Genomic DNA, 21,856 nt, shown 5'->3' with positions numbered 1-21,856 from the left:
TGGCAGAAGAAGAAAGGCTTCGCTGAGGAAGTTATAATTGAGCTGAAGTTACAGTGTTACTATATAGAGATAACTTGGCAAAGGGAGAGGAAAAATGATTCCCAGTGGGGAACAGAACATGTGCAAAGACCCTGGGGTAGAAGGAAACATAGTATATTGAAGGAAGTGAAAGAAGACCAGCCAATTCATGAGAATTATGGTTGCAGGGACACCAGGTAGAAGGTTACTGTAGTTGTCCAGGTAAGAGATGATAGTATCTGAGATTAGAAGGACAGCAATGAAGGTAAGAGAAAAGAAGGCAGATCCAAGAGACATTTAGGAAGAAATCAGTGTTACACTGAAGTCATGGCTCATTTAGTAGAGTTTTAAAGATGACAGACCTTGAGGTTTTCCAGTTGTGAGACCGAATAGTAAAGTAGAGAATTTTAGCTTATCTGATGCTCCCCAATGAGCCAGATAGCTATTGCAGCCAGGTCCTCTAATAGCAGTAACAGCTTAGCAAGATTAATTTTAGGAAGTGTGCCAGAAGGCTGTGACCAAGACCACAGTAATATCAAGCATGTGTTTAAAAAATAATTATGCATCATAGGTCACCTCCCAACTGTCAGAAGGATCCCAAATGATAAAATTATTGGTATTTGCAAGGTACATACTTGTAATATCATGTATCATTTATTTTCTCTCTTTTGTACTTCTGTGAAAATAAGATTTCAAGGATTAGGGGAAAGGGGATATAGGAACTTATAATATTATGAGTCAACTCTCAGCATAAATTTATAAAATAATATTTTTTCAGGAATATCACGTTATACCTGAGAATATTAGGGGGGAAGTCAACTACCATTGTATCTTAAAGATGCTACAATGGTCAGGAAAACAAATGTCATTTTATGACATATATCAACGATCAATGCTTAAGATGTATAGCAGGAACAGCAACTTCCACAAAGGTAGCTTTTTGATTGGGAAAAAATAAGACACATACATTCATTAACTCTATTCCTTTCCTTGTTTCAGATGATGAAAAAATGGAAATTTCTATAAATCTTCTTTCTGCTTTATGTAACCAGTATAATAAAATCTTTATTAAATCCAAAAGTAAGCTTAAAGTTAAGAGGAAGCCCACAGGGTCCCCTTACAAATGGATTAACACTATTTCCCAAATACCCTAGTATTGGAATTTGATCTTCAGCTCCCGTATACTTCCATGAGGCAGAAATTTTAAGTAAGTGGCTAAGGAGAAATAATTTCTAGTGTTTCACTTTAATATACTAGTTTCTTGCTCTTTTGCTACAAGGGATCTGGCCATTATCTGTGGCATATATACCTTGCTCTGTAAACCTATATCTTGCTCTATAATCCTATCTTGCTCCCCCTCAATAAATTTCACCTGGTGCTTGCCTTGAACTACACACACTCGTACACACATTTTTCTCATATGCCCCAGCCTAAACCCACACATGGAAGGACTTTGAGATATTATGTTCTAAAATCTATTTCTTTCTCTCTTTTTATTTCTTTCTTAATACTTATATTCCCATGAAAAAGTACTTTCCTTAGCCCTAGGTAGTCCAATGTACATGGATTCTTCCTTGGGTACCTATCAGAACAACATGGCATGCTTGTAGTTTTACAAATTTTCTAACACGCTGTGCTAAAACACAGTAATTAGCAGTATGATCCCACACACAAGAGTAGAATCCTAACACAACACCACCATGAAAGACAAACATCACTTAATCAAAACCCCAAGCTGAGCAAAATATAAGACAACAGAGACAAAGACTTTCTTATTAATGACCTGTAACATAATTGCTAAAATCTAGAAATGTACATCTTATTTATGCCTCTATAATCTTTGGGTTGTTAGTAAAAATGTCACATCTGCAATGATGGGGAGATATACTGAACTACTAATATAGTACTTGATCTCTAAAACTGTCACTAAATCAGAGTCATAGAACTTCAGGGAAAGAAGGGACCTTGGTAAATACCTAATAAATCCCATCATTTTACAGATGAAAACGGTAAAGAGCATAAAGGAAATATAATGAGATCATATACCTAATTTCTACAAAATAGGAAAGACTTAAATACTTGTAGCATGACAGAACCTAGGTCTGGTTTCCTATCTGGTACTCTTTCCATATCTCCAGGTTAAAAAAAAATTGTTTAATCTACATATGGACTGAAAAATACACAAAAATGTAGCATATTAAGCTTAAGACTATTTTTATAATTTAAGAAATAAAGCTTAATACAGAATAGTCTTAATGGAGAAGCCAAAAGAAAAAAAAATAGTAATAAAATAAAACACACAGCTCTAAAGATAAGTCAAAGGGAGAAGAGTGAATGCTTTGCCTCAGTGATGTCTGAAATACAGAGGACAAACCAACCTCATGTGCTCTAAATTTTTATCTATGGGCGCCTCAGGTTTTCTGCATCAAGAGCCCTAATCCTTTTCCCTCCCTAATCTGCCTCCCCAGATGACTGACCAACCACTTGTACCCAAGGATCGCTCCTCCCAGCCCCCCTCCCCATAAATGTTTATTATATTCTCTAGACAAAGCTTTGGCAATCAGAAATAAAGGTCTAATTTAATCTCATCAATGGAAAAAGCAGCCATCTGTTGATCTTCTTTTAAGAAAAGCCTTTTGAAAACGGCGTATGAGATGAATCCTTGGAATTCACTGGCTCCCTGGAATAAAAACACTAAAGAGACAGCCAGATACTACCCAAAGTTTTAAAAAATGGAAGTCAGCTATGTCTGAGTACATCCAGACAAGCATATTCTAAAGGATCTGTTCTGCTTGAAGGACAAACATCTTTTTTTCAATTTTTGCTTAAAGCCCGCTTACCAATCCAATCTCATCAAATAAGAGGCAGAACTTCCGTAATGTGGTCTTCCCCTTACTCCTTAAACAACAAATCGACATGCCCACTAACTTCCTACTTTACCTAAATGCTTGTATTCTTTTAACAAAGTCCTTGATTCTGCTCTATACCCCGCCAGAGCTATTTCTGATTTTTAAAAATTCTCTTCGGACTATCTTAAACTTGGACAGAACAATGAAAGCTGGTCCAAGATTACTTTCAGCGCGACTGCAGGCATGGACACATGCTGCCAAGTCTCTCAACTTACTGTCCTCTCAGTCATAGACCTCCCCATCTTAATAATCCCAGCAAGAACCTCTTTGGTTGTCTCTCCAGATCCTATTCCTTCCCTTCCACACAAAGCCAGGTTATGATTCCTAGACTTGATTACTTTAAAAGGGCCAAATCCCCAGGGTGGTGGTAAAGAAACCCATAGCATTGCTCCAGAGTTAGGATTAGAGGAGAAATTTAGGTCCACAGGTCAGGCACTTCTGCTTGAGTTTGCGCCCCTTCCCTGCATTTCCCCTTTCTAAACTTCCCCAGCTCCGTACCTGTTGGCAGTGCTGGTGTTGCTGCTCCCGCTGCTGTGTTTCTGGGCCCGGCTCAACCTCCGTGGGGGCTTTGAATGCTGCAGTCGGGGGCTTGGCATGGAGGGGAACGACGAGGCGTAGCCATGTTCACACTCTGAGAGCAAGAAAAAAAGATGTAAGAAGAACGTAAATACCCAAATCCATGGACCCACAAATCCGAAGTTCTTACAGTAACAGGTTTTTGAAAGAAAGAAAATGTTTTCACTCTTTTTAGTTGGAAGATAAAAATGCCAGTCCTTGCCTAGACATCCATCTTGAGACCTGTACAGACCCAACCCACCGCCTGGAAAGAGGATACTTCCTCTAAACCAAATAATTTCTCCTTCCTCTCCAAAATCCTTTCTCCAAGAATTCTTTTGGACATAAATACTCTAATTTCTGAGAACAGTTAACCATTCCCTCAATGATTTCACTTGTGTCAAAATTACCCTTTTCCTTTAACTCTCTCCATTCTAGAGTGTCTCTCTGAGCCCCACGTTTCTGTGTACATCAAGTAACTCAATCGCCTGGTCTTAAAGGACCGTCTCTCTCCTGACACCACAGTTCCCAGAGTTCTCGCTCTCCACAGCTCCTTTGGTGGCCACCCCTGAAGGGACCCCATCTCAGCGCAGTCAGATCACCAGGAGGCCCTTCCTTCCCCGCCTTTCCCACAGCCTCGCCCGTCCACTCGGACCTGCCCGGCTCCCTCCCCGACCCCACACCGGCCCCCAGAGCCACCCGCCCTCGCCCCCTCCGGGTCCCCGCGCCCCTCCAGCCCAGGCTGCTCCCCTTGCAGCCCCCATGCTGCCAGCGCGAACATACCCCCACTCACACGAGCACCTCCTCTCACACCTGTGTGCCTCACGCACACTCCACCTACAAACTCACGTGCGCCTCTCTTCACACAAACCTGCGCGAGCGCGCGCACCTCATTTGACACGCGCGCGCAACTCGTCTTGCACCACACGCGCACACCTCCCTTCACCCGCGCGCACCCCGTCTCACGCTGCACAGGCGCATACGCGCGCCCTCTCTCACCCGTCGCACCGCACTCCCCGCGCGGGCTCAAGCGGCGGAGGCGGGGGAACCCAGCCGTTACCTCGCTCCCGCCGCTCCAAAAACTCGGCTGCCTCCAGCAGACGCTGCACGTTGATCATCCGCACCCGCTCCATGAACACTGCGGGTGGCGACCGGGGCCTCCCCGCACTCCTTTCCCCGGCCGAGAGGAGGCGCCGCAGGCGGCTACAGTCCGACACCGCCCCCGGACATGTGCGACGGGCGAGCGGGCCAGCCTGGCAGCGGCTCTGCGCGCTCTCCGCCGCGCCCGCCGAGCTGCCAGCAGCCCGCGCGCGGTTTGTTTACCTCCCGGCGCGAGCACGGGGTAGGGGCGGGAGCAGCGCCGCGGCCCGCCCCCGCCCGTCCCTTCCTCTGCCCCCTGGGGAGCGTAGACCCGCCTCCGCCCACTGCACGCTGGGAATCGTAGTACACACGCAGCTTCAGTGCGCCTGCGTCCGGCAGGATTCCGCAGTGGCACCTGGGAAGTGTAGTCGCGCTGGGCTTCCTTTTTTCTCTAGGGTGGAAGACTAAGAAGTTGCCGCCTCTTGCTTGAGCGAGGGAAGGATTTGAGCCGGCTTAACCCCACTCCCAGGAAGCTTATTTCTCAATGACTCCCTCCTTGCGAGTGCCCAGGAGCCAAGGCATTCCTTATTTGAAGTGCCATGTTCCAGTCCTCTACCACTACTTTCTCATGTAACTTAGGTGCCTCAGTTTCCTCATCAGCAAAATGAGGAAAGTAATACACCTGCACGGACAGCACACACAGAAACACCTGAAAAGCCAAAATCGCTGTTCAAAAACAAGGGACTATTTCACCAGGGCTTCCATGAGGCTCTGCTTCCACACAGACAGGTTTTTGGTTTTGTTTTGTTTTTTAATCTTATTTTTTAAAACTTTCTCCCTCTGTCCCTCGCTAGTGCCTTCCAGAAAAACCTCTCTGGTGCTGCAAGGGAAGGATATGATTCAGTAGGTAAGTGATTTGGCGCTGGAGTTACACAGGGTTCTGCTTACACTTGCTGTGTGGACTTCAAGCCTCATTTTCCTCATGTAGTAAATGGATATAATTGCTTCATTTGCACAGTACACAGTAATTATAGAAACAGACTCGGACCCTGCTCTCAAGGAATAACTCCAGCATTCAGTATACACTAGGCACTCAATAAGTGCAGGCTGTGAGTATAAGTGTTTCCTCTAATGCTCTCCGTGTAGAGAGGTAACTGAAAGCCATGGCTAAATAAAGGGTGCCTCTGGCTACTCTCACTGCCACTCTCTTTCCAAGTCCTCAAAGTCTAGGCCAGGGTTCCTCAACCTTGGCATCATTGACATTTGGGGCTAGTTAATTCCTTCTTGGAGCAGGGGCTCTGAACTGTGCATTGTAGAATGTTTAGTAGCACACCACCATCTCTCAGGTGTGACAACCAAAAATGCCTCCAGGCATTGCCCAATGTCTCCTGGGGCCCAAAATCCTCCCCGCCCTCACTGCTGCCCCCAGTTGAGAGTAACTGATCTAGGGAGAGGAAAGACAAGAGGATCTTAACTATTGAAGGCTCCAAGAGCAAGCTGGGAACTATGTAAACAAATCCATAACTTTTTCCCCCGCCCTGATTATTTTAACCTGCTGGTTGACATCCAAAATAACAGGAAGCTCCTAGTGAGGGGAGAATTTCCCTTTGCCTGTGGTCACTCCATTGGCTACTACAGAAAATACTGTCTTGGGATGGAAATCTTACCCTCTCAAAAATGTTATGGACTTCATGCTGCATTTTAACACCCCCTCTCTTGTACTTTTTTGTTTTTTGTAAAGTGAACGAAATCTCCAGTGAGGTCACAAGCTGTAAAATTCTGCCAGCTCTTTTAAATACTACAGCTGGCACCACACTTCAGAACCAAATAGATGTTCCATCAAATGTAAGGAGACCCAAAATGAGAGGTATTCGTAAGCCACAGGAGAATTTATTTTATTTAATTTATTTATTTATTTTGTAAAGGCTTTGAAAAAGAAAGTTTTTTCAGCTGTTGGCTAGATTGTTGCAGTTCTGGGTTTTCCCATTGGGTGTTGATAGCAATCACCCTCCACCCTTAACAAGGGACGTGTTGGGTAGGGGTGGGATGCAATTATTTACAAGAGAATACCATTCATTCAGCACATCTGTTAGCTGAGGGTAGACATTATCAGGTTGGAAGTCAGTTTCCACCACTTGCAGAACACCTTTAAGCTTTAGGTCTCAAATTGCCAAGGGCTATCCCAGGAACTTAAAAGAGGCAGTTTATGACAAATACAAGTCTACTTTGCCCAATGACCGGTAAACCCATGTGACAAGAAAAGTAGTACAAACTGAAAATATACGTAAATTCAAGATGGCTTTAATTCTGCAGGTCATACAGCCATAGCAGATTAGTAAAAGGCTAAATAGATGCTTGGGGCCCATGCCTGGCCTTTCATAGTTAATCTCCAAGTGAATTAACCAGTCCTTCTAGAGGGCCAAGACAGAGATGAGGAAATGGAAAGTACAGCAAGAGTCACCGAAAGGCCACCTGCTAATACTGAAGAAGAGAGGCAATGGTGATGGTGATTATGGGCAGTGGCTAGTGTTAAGGGCTGGTTTATGTACAGAAATCTCCAGCCTTTTCTAAAAGCAATTGAGGTGCCACTTCCTTCTCCCTGCTCTGGCTGCCTACTGAAGTCCTGGCTTGGACATTGGCCACACCAGCCTCCTGCAGCACAAACCTTAGGGCTCCATCCTCAGGAAAGCGATGCTACCCACAAACCATCCCTCAGCAACAGTCTCAGCCTGGAGAAACCCAGAGGCAGCCATGGCCTTTCTTTTGCTCAGATGCATCTAGTTTGTACTACAAATACAGATGGGGAAACAGGAAAAGCAAGGCTTCCAAAGTCTACTGACAAAAGAACCAGGAATCCTACCCATAGTTTCTGGTTCTGTCCTCTCCCTAAAGTACCTCTCTGGGTGTGGGGTGTGGGGGGTAGTCTCATTTGAAAATGGAGAATGTCCCCCAGAGTTCCCCAGGCATAACAATCACAGCCTGGATGGGGGCACTCTGCCTTCTGAAGGAAGCAGGGAATGCTTTCAATTTTCAGGGGTCCTTTTCCAGCACAGTTTACTAAGTGCAGATTTCCAAGTGATTTATTGCAGATTCATAAACAATAGAAGCTGGTATGTTATATCTTTTCTGCAGAGAGGCGAGATGGAGCAAGGTGAAGAGGCCATGATGCTAAGTTACAAGTCCCACGTCACTGTGTTGGTGACACCTGGTGCTTACAACTTCCTCGAAACTGCAAAGTGCTTACTGTGTAAGGCATTGTTTTCTGCAGTTATCTTTAAGGATGGGGGTTTTCAAATAATCAAAGTTGGGGACAAGGGAGAGTGAGCTCTGAGCTCTGAACCGTAACAGTTGTATATTTTTCCATCCCCCACCCCAAAATGAAGACCGCAGCCCTCCTCCCCACCTCTCTCTTCAGAGCCCAGAAACGTGAACAGCAGCAGAAAACCTTTCCCTCTGCCCAGTGAGTCAGCCTTGCCTAACTTCATGCGTAAGCTCTCCTCAAGTCAGCGGCAGCTCAGAGCTGCGGGTCTGTGTGCAGCCGAGATAAATTTGGGTCTAGAAGGGATGACGTAATGCTAAACCCAGAGGTAGCTGCCGCCTCCCAGGGCTCCAGTCACCAGGGCTGCAGGCTGACATCCCAACCACACAGAAAGGCACCAAGCCACCAGGTGTCCGAGCTGGGGAGAAAGGGAAAGGACATGAGGTGGGGGGAACAGCAGGGGGAGGCAGTGTTAATCTGAGATGGCTGAATCTAGAAGTTTGTTGTTTTTTAATTCCAGTTTTTCTGGTGAGATCAGACCACTGGCAAAGACTCAAACAGCTACACTTGACTTCCACCCTGACCCATCTCTTCCCTGCTAGAAAAGGGCTTCTTACACTTTATTAAATGGCCCTTATTACAGCAGCCTATTTCAGTGATTATAATGGATGTGTTAATCTCTCCAATGTCCTTTTCCTTCTTTTTTGCATGAACCTGGATCCAAGAAGAAATCTGCATTGCAGGACTGAATTAATATGCTCACCTAAGTGGCTTGCTTACTCTGGAGCACCCTACTTGGGTGCTCCTCAGGAGCAACTGATAAGATATTTGGGAGGATTTTGCTAGGGCCACACCAAGTGAATGTTTCTCTAAAGAACATTTCATGGTTTATGTCATAGAAATTTATGTTATTAAGCTTATTTCTCAATAAGTCTCCATTTTTCAGTTGAGAAAATTGAAGCTCAGAGAGGTGTAGTCATTTGCCCAAGGCCACACAGCTGTCTACCAAACTGATGGAGCAAGGGTTGAACTCAGGCCTGCAGTCCTGTGCTCTCTTCTCATCTCTACAATTCTCTTTCTGGTTGATTCATGTTTAAAGAAAAAAAAAACAAAAAACAAAGTGGAGTAAGTTTTCTGATCTTTTAAACCTATGGGGCCCCAATCCTTTAAATGTCAGGATCAAGTTACATGCCCAAAGGATCCCAATGTTGTTTTTTTCTGTTCATGGTTCATTCTTCCCTAAAGAGAGGTTGCCCTCAGAGTCAACTCTTTTTCTGTTGGTGATGACTGCAAGCCCTGAGCCCAAACTCACTCTTTCACTGTAATTAAAAGACCACCACTGGTAAACAATCTTTGTTGTATGGAAGTAGTTTCCTTCATGAGAAATGCCTCCCAAATACTTTTTTCAAATGACTTTTCATCATTTGTTTTTGTAGTCACGTGTTATTCTCCATATTTTGTGGCTGTAATCATTTATACTGGTAGATTTCATGACTTTCAGCCATATAACCTGGTCAGCCATGGTATGTTATTCTTTTGAAGCACTGCTCAATTCCATGAGTTAATATTTTTGTTTAGAATTTTTGCATCTATATTCAAAAGCAAGAATAGTTTTCTTTTTTGTTGCATTTATGGGTTTTGGTATTGCAATGATCTATTCTTTCAAAGTTAGATGCAACTTTATTTAAAAGCCTTTAAAAAAAAAAAAAAAGGCTGCCAGAGGCCTTCTCCTGCTGCTAAGAGGATGCCCCACATTCTTGCCACAGCCCTGGGTAACCCTCCCTCCCCTGCCAGGAGCTGCCCTAGAGTTGCCCTGCCCCCACCCCCTGGCATCACCACCAGCCTCCAGGCAGCAGAGGTCACTGTTATGCCCAGCCAAGCCTAGACACTAAACCACACATTCAGCTCCTGCTGCCTTGTGTCTGAGTTCTCTCAGCTTCAGGTGCAGCATTTATAATAAAAACACCAGGCTCTTGCCTGTCTGAAGACATAGGTGATCTCACCATCTCTTCTAGCTCTAGCATTCTGATTCTAGGATGCTGGGATTCCCCATAGATCCTAGAACAATGTGCATCCATTTGCCCACTAGCTGCCATGTAACAAGAGCTGACTACATGCACAGAACTGCTGCTGCAGTCAGTTCATTTAATCCTCAGCACACCTCTGAGATTCCTGTTTTACAGATGAGGACCGGAAAGGTTAAGTGATTTGCCCAAGATCACACAGGCAGTGGTCAGATTCAAACCTAGACTTTCTGACTCTTGGACTCCACAGCATACATCCATGTTAGGTTCAATCAGATAATGTCAAACAGAATTGGTTAGGGCAATGGTCTCAACCAAGGGCAATCCCATCCCTCTAGGAGGCTTCAGAAACGTGTAGGAGGGTCTTTTTGAATGTCACAATGACTGGGGGTGGGGGTTCCAGTGGCATTTAGTGAGGGGAACCAAGGATTTTAAATCCAGCAGTATTCCAGACTAATCTGCACAAGAACTGTCCCACCAATAGCTCCTTTGTTGAGAAACACTAGGTCAGAAAGTTAAGACAGAAAAGTCATCTATTCAATAAATATTCCTTAAGCATCTATTATGTGCTGGGCCCTAAGCTAGATGCTGAGGACAGAATAAGGAACAAAACTACTTATGGTCTCTGTCCTCAAGGTGCTTGCATTCTAGCTGGACAGACTGATGGTAAGCAAGTAACATAATTGTAAATTGTGATACATAGGATAAGGGATAAATGATAAAAGAGTAGGAAGGTTTACAGTGGGTTAGGTAGGGGGAGCTGGGAAAATCACAAAGGCTGTCTAGGACATTTTCCCAAACTTTAAAGAGCACCCAAATCACCTGAAAATTGTGGCAAATTGAGGTTCTGCTTCAGAAGGCCTGTGGTGAGGCCTGGCAGTCTCATTTCTAACAAGCTCCCAGAGGAAGCCAAGGTGGCCCATCCTCGAACTATACTCCCTCTGAACAGCAGGGGTGAAGGCCATGGCAAGAAGTTTGGATTTTTATTCTAAGTGAAACAGGAAAGAAACTACTGAAGGGCTTTGGCCAGGTGTGGTGGCTCACACCTATTGTCCCAGCACTTTGGGAGGCTGAGGCAGGAGGATCACTTGAGCCGAGGTGTTCAAGGCTGCAGTGAGCTATGATTGTGCCACTGTACTCCAGCCTAGGTGACAGAGCGAGGCCTTTAATCAAATGAGTAACATGAACTCAGTTATATTTAGGATCATTCTTGTTTCCTAGATCTGAATCTGGGAGAGGAGGAGGTTGGGCCTACGTCGTTTGACCAGAACCAGCTGGCGCACACTGCTACGGTGGCAGCCAGGGCCTAAAGCTCATCTCTGCAGCTCACACTTGCCTCTCTCTTCTGGCTTCTCTGGCAGAAGCCCTTGGCTCCACATACAGGCCAGCCCAGTTGCCCTACAAGCTCGAGGCCTTCAGGAAGCCTAGTATAGCCTGACAGGGTGTGGGCTCACACTTCTGACACCCTAGCTTGCAGAGCCACAGGAGCCACAGGTTGGGTGAGTTCCCCAGGGCCTGCTGGGCAAGGTAGCATTGCGCGTGCAGGCGGCAATACTCTAGACCATTGCCCTCTAGACAAAGGGGCCTACGTGGCTCCAGTGTCAATGCCCAAAGAGCCCTGGAAGGTTTTGGCTAATCTCTCTCTGTCCTCAGATGAGTGGGGAGAAAAGGAAGCCACCCAGGGGGAATCCCCAAAGGGACCCTTGGCCTGGACTTAAAACATTAAAGATTCAAATTCTTGCCTCTTGCTAACTTCTTGCTCCATGAAGGTTCTGCCAGAGTCCTAAGATCTCTCTAGGAAGAAAGAAAAACCTGGGTTTGCGTCTCTGCTCCACTTTTTGTGAGCATGTAGCTTTGGGAAAGTCAGCCTTGCCAAGGACAAGGCTTTCCCCATTTATAAAATGAAGGTAATTAGAGCACCCACCCATTGGACGTTTGTGAGGATTAATATAAAGTGCTTAGCATGGTGCTGGCACACAGTAAATGCTCAGTAAATGGAGGCCATTATCACTATTCCTTTGGAAAACAGAGAAGGCATTGCACTAGTCAGCAGCCCTCTTGGGAACAGGTTATTACACTACCAGGAGACAGACAAGAATTGTTGATTGGTTTCTATTTGTCTGTCATTTGAACTGAAGTATAGAACTGGAACTGAAGACCATACATGCTTCACTTTGGAAGCACGATGCATGGTGCTTGGTGCCTGGCAGGTTTTAGAAATGTGTTGAACTGAGCTGAATTTTACAGCTGGTAGAAAGAATGAAAGAAAGTTGTACACAAGACACTCAGAGTCTTCGGAGTCAAGAAATATGGTAGGATGTCCAGGCTGTGGTGGAGGTAAGAGGGAGATAAAACAGGCGTGCCATACGGTAGTTCTGGGCCCCTGTAGAAATAAAAACAAAGGCCATACCAGCTCCCACTTGCCACCCATGGCCAGAAACAGAGCAGCCCTGCGCATGCTCTCCATTCTAATACAATAGCCTACCTAGTCCCAGATCATCTTTATTCAAGTATCCTTGCTAATGGCAATGAAGACACAGAGTATGATATTTCAAATAGTAGGTAATCCAAATCCCTGTTTATTAGCTTTAGTTTTTTTTTTTTTTTTTTTTTTTGAGACAGAGTCTCACTCTGTTGCCCAGGCTAGAGTGAGTGCCGTGGCGTCAGCCTAGCTCACAGCAACCTCAAACTCCTGAGCTCAAGGGATCCTCCTGTCTCAGCCTCCCGAGTAGCTGGGACTACAAGCATGCACCACCATGCCCGGCTAATTTTTTCTATATATATTTTTAGCTGTCCATATAATTTCTTTCTATTTTTAGTAGAGATGGGGTCTCGCTCTTGCTCAGGCTGGTCTCGAACTCCTGAGCTCAAACGATCCGCCCACCTCGGCCTCCCAGAGTGCTAGGATTACAGGCGTGAGCCACCGCGCCCGGCCTAGCTTTAGTTTTAATTTCCCAATCTCCTTTCCCCTCAGGACAGTGTGTTTATCTTTCTAATTTTGCTGTGTTTAAATTTCCATAGCAGACACTGGAGTTGGATATTTGAAGTATGTGCCAAGGGCATGTTACATGTATGGGAGAGTGGGCTTGGTAGGCACACTGGTGTGGACAACCCTCCAAGTGTAGAAGGTCCGTATCTGTAAAGAACTGAAGGTGGATTTGTTTATCTACAAAGTTACTTACATGGTACTTGGTTTCCTAAGCTCAGGCAGTTAAGAAAAAGAAGAAGAAAAAAAAGTCAGCTATGTAGAAATTATAAGGACAAACACAAAAACACAAAGGATTTTAAACATGGAGCGGGCAAGCAGGGAACGAAAGAACTATTCCTTTTAGATACCCAGGATAAATTATTATTCTGTCTGTAATCATGGCTAGAAATAAAGACACAAAGCCCAAGTCAAATGCCATCTCACATTTTTGGAGTTTACTTTAAGACAACTGAATTTCCAAAACCTGGCATTGCAATAGAGTATACACTCCATGAGGCCAGGTACTATACCTTCAGGACCTAGCATAGAGCCTGACATAAAGCACGTATGTGCTCCTCAAGTCCCAGTGTAATGAATAAACAAACGAACAAACTCAGAAAACAAATTTAGAATTACTGGCACACAACATAATCCCACATCTTACCAAAGCATTAATATTTGCTGCAAGGGCCTGTTCAAGAGAATTTCTCTAGTCTAAATTTTTAAAAGGGGGATTCTGTTTATATATATTTCCTGGAGACTTATTGCTCAAAGCAGGGGTTACCTGAACTTTCAAAACGTTTCACAAACAAGGGGCCCAGCACACACTGTGCCAAGATGAGGAAGCAAAGAAGTAGCCTCCTGCTGGGCATGATGGTAGTAAATGCCCATTATGTTTGGCTGGAGAGATCAAGCCAGCTGTTGACAGCTTTAACACCTCTGGCCAGGCCACTCAGGTACCATGATAAGACAATTGCTTCCTTTAAGTTTAGCAGAAGTGCCAGAGGGCAGAAGTCTATCCCTGGGGAATCAAAACCTGCCTGGTGTGCGTGTGTGTGTGTGTGTGTGTGTGTGTCTCACCCCAAAAAGGAGCTCCCCCACCAAGACATGGATTTCTCCTCCTCAGTTAAATCTTGCGCTCATCTTTGTCACCACATTCTAGCTCCTCCCTCCCTCCTCCTACCCCTCAAATGTAAAAGAAAATACTTTTCTAAGTATGGCAAATTCAAATTAGCTTCATTTTGAAAGACGATTGAGAATGTTGCAATGACCTTTGTAATAACTGGACACACCCTGGGATCAGTAAACCAGGTTTGAGAATTGCTGACTTTATAAACACTAGACGTGTAAAACAAAAGCCTAGTTTGGGGCTCAGCCTGGGACCCATTCTCATATCAGGCAAGAGGGAACCCAGCCCAGAAAGACTTGGTTCTGCCTCTGCTGTGTCATCTTGAGCAAGCCACTGTCCCTCTCTGGGCCTCAGTCTCCACGTCTGTATAGTGAGGATGACAGATGCTCTGTGACCCCTGAGGCTCCTGCTGGCCCTAATGCTCTGTTTTACCCCCTGCCTCCTTTAAAAACAAAACCCAAAATGGAGGAGAAGGGAAAAGAATGGTTCTGTAGGCCAGACCTCCAGCAATCTCCCCCCATTTCTGCCTGCTGAAAATTGCTTTCCTCATTCTGCAAGAAGATTCCCATTTCTTGCTGGGTTGTTGCTTTTTTATTTCTCTCTCTCTCTCTCTCTCTTTCTCTCTTTTTTTAACTCAAAAGCCACAAAACCACAGAATTCACCTCCCCCAAACGGGTCATCTGGAAGCCAGAGCTGTTGGGGGTTAGGTGTGTTAGGCTCGACATACTGGTGGTATCTAAGCGAAGACCAGGCCAGGGCAAGCATGTGCTTCTCCTCCAGAAACCCAGTTTAAATCAATATTTATCCAACTGTATTTATAGAAAGTGGTGGTGGTAGGGAGGAGGGGGTGGGTAGGGAGGCAGGGGGATCTAAAACAGAACAAGCCACAATGACTGATGCAAATCTTTGTGGCCAATTCACTTCTGCAGGCTGGGCTTTTTCTTAAAAGGCAAAAGACCCGGCTTTTGATGAACCTGCTGTTGGCCCCAGTACCATAGCAACAGCCCCAAGTCCTCTAATATGCCCAGAGGATAGACTTGGGAAAGGCAGCAGGAGGGGGGTGGTGTTTCCTAGGAACCCTAAACTTGAGTTAGGGCCAGCAGAGTTGAACAACTCTGAAAAACAAAAATCCTCTCTGGCTGGCTATTCTGTCTTCAGCCTCACTTCTAACCCTTTTCTAAGCAAGGTGTGTGCAGGAAGACCTTGCTTGGATAATCAACAAGGTGTTTCAAATATCAGCTCTGCTTCAGGTTGCTGGGTGACCTTGAGCAAGTCATTTCACCTCTTTGGACTTCATTCCTTGGCTACAAAATCAGTACATGTGTATACAGTTAAGACTGGTGAAGACCGCAGGCTCAGCTGTGGCACTTAGTGATCATGAGACCTTTGGACAAGTTACCTGGTATCCGTGCTCCTTGTTTACCCTCTCTGTAAAATGGGATAATAAAATTGCATCTGTCATAGGGTTGCTGTGAAGATTGGGGTGGATAATGCATGGACAGTCCCACACTCAGTATGTGGCCAGTACTCAATAAGTGATAGCAGGGATTGATCTTATGTGATACAATTAGTGGCTCTGTAGCTGCATGGTGGCACCCTCTGCATTTCCCTCAGTTTCACCTCTAGACTTTTGCCCAGCTATCCCCAGATGAAAATCCCCATGTCTGGGTGTGTCCATGGGGAAGTATTTTGGTCACAGACAAAAGATGAGTGAACAGCTGCTGTTTTGCCTTGATAGCCAATGGAGCCTCCTCTTACCTCCCAAACCAGGAATGGCACGATTCAGCTTCACTAACTTTCTAAGTCCCTTTCCCCAGATCGCCTTCCCCAGGCATCCTGTCCCGGGGAACCCTGGGACTCTGAAAGTCACAATAATATCCTCAAAAAAGTCGTCTTCTGGCATTTACCAGAGATCATATTTAAAACTGGGGGGAAAAAAGCTGAATCGGGGAACATAATATAGGATGCAGAGGAAATAGGGCCTGATTTAAGAATGCTCTTCACACAATTCCACTAAAAACAATTACCCGACTCCACTCACACCACAAATCAACCTACAGGGTTTTCAGAAAAAAAGCAATTACACATAGTAGTTGCTCAATACAAATTTGTGGAATGAATGAATTCATCATAAGATGGCTGCCCGGCAGAAATGTGGCCAGCTGGAACATTAGTTGCCATCAAAGTCTTCAATTTTAGCACAAGTTGCCCTAGTCCCCTACTTTCTAAGCCAGTAACTATTTCATTCTTAGGGTCACAGCTGTTGACATGATGCAGTTTCAGCTCTCCAGGCCTGACCTATCATCTTGTAGGCCTTGGTCTTACCACCCAAGGACGGTCAGAGATCAGTATTTCCTACTCTTCTCCGGGTCTTGAGAAAGGCTATCATGTGTTCCCTGGCCTCTAAACCCAATCCCTGTACCATAGCCAGTAAATGACAAATCCAACCAATTAAGAAATTTATATTGTCTTCCATATGCCAGTGCTATGCTATATGCAATGGTGACATATACTGAATACTGTAGGTGATCTTTTCCCTTACGATGCTAATAATCTCCCTGTGAAGATAAAGCTAATACACAGGAAGCAAGTAGAGAATTGCATGGTTATCAAAGTTCAGAGAAGTTATTATTTATTGAGCACCTATTATATTCCAAGTACTTGAAATATTTAGGTACAGTACCTTATGCAGTTGTTTGGCAATGATGTGAGGGTGGTGCTATTTCATTATCCCCATTTTACAAAAAAGAAATGGAACTTCAGAGAGGCTAAGTAACTTGTGTCCAAGGTCACACAGCCAGTAAGCAGAGTGTTAAGTTGGACTCTGCTCCATTTGTCTGCAAAGTTTTCATTCTCTCAACTACTCCGACTTAAGAAATAGAACCAAGTAGGCAGAAATAGCCAGGGGAGGCTTCCTGGAGGAGGCAGGAACTGACCTAAGTCTTGAGAGGAGGGCATTCTAGACAGAGGGAAGAGCCTGAGTCAAGCACAGTGGCTTGACTGTGAAGCTTACTTGCTGGTGGACCTGCTGGACAGGAGCAGAGATTTCATGGCGGGGCAGAGGAGATTGTCAGGAAGACAGGGTGGGGCCAAATGACACCACACAACAGCCCCTCCCTCCACCAAGAGGAAGAGGCTGCTACTTGGCCTGTCCATGCCCCATAGGAAAGCGCCCCACCCTGAAAACCAGGTTATCCACTCGAGGAGGCAACCCAAGGCTTTCTACTCCCGTGTAATCATTCTTCCCTATCTTAAGTGTTGCCTAGACTGGGAGACACTGGGAAGCCCATTTCTCTCCTCCAGACCTTACCTGCTTCTTCCACTTATCTGCCAACCAGCTTTTATGCACCTAACATCCATTTGTGAATCTTTTTCTCTTTGAGTTTTAACCTTTTCCAAAACAAGGACTAAATCTTTTTCTACTTATTAGTCTTTAATTGCCACCCCTCCACTGGACTTGAACTGCATACAGGTGATGCCAGCGGTTTTTTACATATAACTTCTGAATTTATGATAACAGGGCCACAGTCTTCAAGATTAATAAATTTCTGGAGGACTTCAATTTGAGATTCATAGGGATACACATGAGTTGGAATTTCAGGAGAATATGTACCTGCATTTCCTAGGGATTCTCTTGCCTTGCAAACAGCAGACGGTCAAAACAGGTGACCGAATTTGAACTCTTCCCCTAGGAACACTCACCCTATCTACTGGAAATAATTCAACACTGTGGCCACAACTTAGTGAGCACTCCTACTACGGAAACCTCAACGAGGCAATGAAAAGCAGTTCTGGCTACAATGGAAAATAAGGCAAGTTCCTGCTAAGCAAGTGCTTTGCAAACAACAGTAAAAACGGAACAAGTGAACGCGTGACTATAGGGTCTATCGTGCATCTCAGGAAGGTCTCACCAAATCTGAAATGTAAAATCGAGGCTGACGTTCATCTCTAGGGAGAATTGCGTCCCTTTAAGAAGAGACTGGACCAGCTGGCCACACTACAGCTCCCAGAGATTTCCTGGCTTGCATCCTGGCCCCACCCCCCAGCCTCCAGCCTCAGCAACGCGTGACGTCAGAGGAGGCTGACGCTGCCGATTGGCTGAACGACGCAGCTAGGTCAAGTCCAGTCGGAGGAAAGAAGTTTGTCTCCATGTGGAAACCATGTGTCTCTAGCAGGGAGGGGGAGGAGGAGGAGGCGGAGAAACCGAGATCAAGTGATTACTGGGGAACTCGCTGAAATGAAGGCAGGGAGGTTGTGCACCTGAGCCGGCCAGCAATACCCTTTGCAGTAGTGACCTAATAAAAAAGACTTGCACAACAAACAAAACCTGACCCGCCCCCCACCCCATCATAGTAATAACTAAAAAGCTAGGGTCCTTGCTTCCTTCCAAAAACCTGGGACCTGGGAAATGCTGGAATCCTATCGGAACGCCCAGATCCCTCTCCCTCCCCCAACGACTGAATGATGTAAGCGTTTCGGAAAGCAGAGCTCTGGAGCAAAACAAGCCCCGCGCGCGCAGAGCAACCCGCAGTGCCCGAGCCCGGCGCACGCACGACCCGCCCCCCGACTCGCGTTATTGCTGTGCACACGCGGACCACCGTGACGCGCGGGCATTGTGTGCAGCGAGCAGAAAACAACGGCTAGCGCCGCCAGCGCAAAGAAGCGCCCCTAATAAAACGAGACAGATGTAGGGCCCGCCGTTTTCCGTACCAGGAGACGCAGACCGAACCGGGAGGAGGGAAGGAGAGTTGGGAGGATAAAGTGGGCCCCGTGGGCCGCTCCTGCTTGCCGGGGGCATAATAGAGGGCCTGTCGGTTGGTCGCACGGAGTTTGCTGGAGGTCACCCCAGCCTGCGTGAGCTGTTGAGGAGGAGGCGAGAGCCTGGAGCGGGGTCTCTGCAGCCGCGCTGGCCATGGCGCAGCGCCCCAAGCTCTCGGGGAAATCTGGGGGCCGCTGGCATCACGTCATTTAGAGCCAAACAGCGGCGGCGAAAAGAGGCGAGAGAGCTAAAAATACTCCCGCGGGGAGCCGGCCGGAGGAGGGGGGGTTGCGGGGCCGAGGGACTTATTACGCACACGAAGTTGACTTTGACTGGGGCCCTAAGGCTCCAGAGCCCCTCTCGGGGGCTGGCAGGTTTGCAACGCAGATCCCTCGGGAGAGGGACCGGGAGGAAGCCCCTCGGCTTCACCAGCCTCTGGAGCCCCGCTCGGGGCAGCCCGAGTCCGGCGCGCCTGGCTCTCTGCTTACGTGACTAGTGGCCACGCCGGAGCCCCGGCACGGGGTAAACAAGGAGTTGGAGGCTGCCAGGGCGGCGGGGGTGGGGTGGGGCGGGGGGAGGTCTCCGATTGTCTGCGGGTGCAAAGGGGGGGGGTGGGACGCTGAGGAGGCTCCGGCCGCCTCCTTAATGCATTCGCTGGGGAGTGGGGCAAATCAGGTTTGCCACACACTGCCAAGGTGCCCTCTTTGGGTGCACCCCTAGTTCAGAGCTGACGCCACGGGACAGACTCCGGAGAACTGGGGACCCAGACGGGGGTAACTAAAGAAATCACGCCCCCCCCCCCGCAACAAAAGCAAACACACCAAACAAAACCACGTCTTCACCCCACTCCCACCCCCAGCTCTGGCTTTTCAAAAACTACCCTCCAGACGAATACACACGCTGTCCCCCACCATCACCCCCCGTCCCCCGCATGAATAATCGCGAAGCGATTCGGCTACACAGCCTGCGATGCGCCTCGCTCGCAACCCAGGCACTCCGGGAAAACAAGCGAGAAGAGAAAGAAAAGAACGCACCACCGACATCCCAACACAAATCCTTGTTTTGGCCTTACAGCGTCTGCACGATTGCGCTGCCAACACACGGTTACTTTAACCCTGAAGGCCTGGGGTGTCAGTCAGCGACGGTGTTTTTGTGTTTGGGGTTTGTTGTGTTGGGTGGGGGGAAGCTTGCAAGATCTGACACGTTGCAATCGGACCTTTCTCTCTCTTCCCCCACCCCCTCTCTTTCTCGCCTCATTGATCTTTCTACTTGTTCGGACAGATTAAACCTCCCGGTTTCCTCCCGTCTGTCGGTCTATCTGCCTCGTCCCCTTCCTTCTCGCAGCTATTATTCTGAGGACTGTGCTGGAGACGCCGCACACGCGTGCCCCCGTTAGGGCGCTGAGTTGACTGCCTGGGGACGGCTAGGGGACCTGGCTGGCAGTGGCAAAAATGAAACAAACAAGGAAGAGGCCAGGCCGGGGTGGGGTTCTCAGCACCCCCACCTCCCCCACCGCATCGCTCTCCACCTGAATCTGGAGGTTGGCGGGGGGACGGTAGAAATCCACCAGGAAGGCGTTTGCCTTCCTCGCCCTGCGCGCTCGCTCAGGAGCCGCGAGCCGTCTCCCGGAAAATAAAGAAACCGCACACAACAGCCCACACCTTCTTCCCCAACTATTGTTTCTGCAAGATCCCAAAGTTTCCTTCTAGTCGCCTCCCCACGGCCAAGTTTCCCCGGCATAGCACGGCGGGTCTAGGGCGAGCTGTTGGCACTGCCTGGCCCGCTGGCCTCTTTCGGGGGTGGGGGGTGGCACCCCCGGGCAACGGCGGCGCAGGGGGACTATGTGCGTGGACGCGATGGCCTGAGCCCAGTCCTGCCGCGAGAGGGGAGAAGGCGAAGTAGACAGGAGGCAGAGACAGCCCGAGCCCACGCCGCGGAGAGCTGTGTGGTTGTTATTGTTGTAATGTCTGTTTTCTTTCTGGAGCCTCTGCGCTCTGCCTATGGTTTCCAACTTTCGGCTTCTAATCCTCACCCCACCCAGGAACGAGAGACAAAAAAACAACACTTGTCTGCCCGAGAAGACTCGGGGGTTGAGGGGGGAGGGTGGAATAAAAAGGAAGAAAGGCGACCTCGAAGAGAAGAGCTCTCAGTTGTCAGCAAACAACATCACTCCCCCGCTCCTCGGCCGGGCCATCCGCTCAGCCCTCCCGAGACAGACAGACCGACGCACCGACAGGCCCCCCTCTCCCCGTCGCTCGTCTTTGTTACATCTTTAGCAGCTTTGTGCGTGCGTGTCCTTTCTCCGGTGTCATCGGCTTTACTGCCGAGGGTTGGATGTGTGTGTTGGGGGGTGGGGGTGGGGGTCGCGGGCCGAGCTGGCGACGGGGGTCGCCCAAGTGGGTGAGAAGGAAAGAGCCAGGAGCCGAGGAGGAGCCGGGGCCCCAAAACTTACTTTTGTTTTCTTTCTCGATCTGCTCCAGGTAGCTGGCGGCCTCGAGCAGAATCTGCACGTTCTGCAGAAAAGTGTTGATGTGCTTCTCCATCGAGTTCTCGCTGGTGTTGAAAATGTCCGAGAAGGGGCATCTGGGTTTGGCTCCCGCAGGCTCTTCGGGCTGGGCCGGGGGCTGGGGCGCGGCCGCGGCCGGGGGCACAGCCGGGGGCGCGGCCGGGGCCAGCCCCGCGCCCTCGCAGCGCGCCTCCTTGCGCGGCCGCCCGCGTTTGCCCATGGAGGAGCGGGGGTCCGCCGAGCTCGTCCTCTTTCGGGGCTGCGCTGCCCGGGCGAGCTCCGGGCCCCCGGGGAGACCCAGCCGGCTGGAGCGGAGAAGGCGCCGGGCGAGGAGCCGGCCTGACTTCCCGAGCCTGGCTGCGTGCAGTTGTGTGTGTGCGTGTGTGTGAGTGTGTGTCGGTCTCGCTGTGGGTCTGTGTGTATGGGAGATTGAATGAACCTACAGGACAGACGGAGGCGCTCTGGCGCCTGGGTCCTAGTGCGAGCCTGTCGCCAGCGGACCGGTCAAAATAAAAGGTGGAGACTAGCGAGGCAGGGCCCGCCCCCTGGCTGTCCCCGCACCCTTCCCCGCCTCTCCCCAAATCCTACCACTGTGTAGAGCACTGTATTTTCACCGGAGTGGAAAAAATACTCGATATCTCTCAGTGCA

General features: G+C 48.0%; 1 protein-coding gene across 3 annotated transcripts in view; it reads right to left on the bottom strand.

Moving 5' to 3' along the window:
* The window catches only part of MXI1 (MAX interactor 1, dimerization protein), a 75,995-nt gene extending 54,365 nt beyond the window's left edge, over window positions 1-21,630 (bottom strand). The window contains exons 1-2 of one of the 3 annotated variants that reach the window (XM_069460060.1): window positions 21,154-21,630; window positions 3,426-3,558 (exon numbers count right to left, since the gene is read on the bottom strand). In XM_069460060.1, coding sequence (XP_069316161.1) covers window positions 3,426-3,558; window positions 21,154-21,427 — 407 coding nt within the window. In that variant the 5' untranslated portion in view covers window positions 21,428-21,630. Of the gene's footprint in view, window positions 1-3,425; window positions 3,559-4,542; window positions 4,747-19,017; window positions 19,102-21,153 lie in introns of those variants that run through there. The other 2 variants (XM_069460062.1, XM_069460061.1) reach the window with 2 other exon arrangements.
* Between the last annotated feature and the right edge of the window lie 226 nt (window positions 21,631-21,856).

This window comes from Eulemur rufifrons, chromosome 28 (genome assembly GCF_041146395.1).
Source record: "Eulemur rufifrons isolate Redbay chromosome 28, OSU_ERuf_1, whole genome shotgun sequence".
Taxonomy (NCBI): domain Eukaryota; kingdom Metazoa; phylum Chordata; class Mammalia; order Primates; family Lemuridae; genus Eulemur; species Eulemur rufifrons.
The sequence above is the reverse complement of the archived record's forward strand: the minus strand, read 5'-3'. Positions and strand labels throughout refer to the sequence as shown.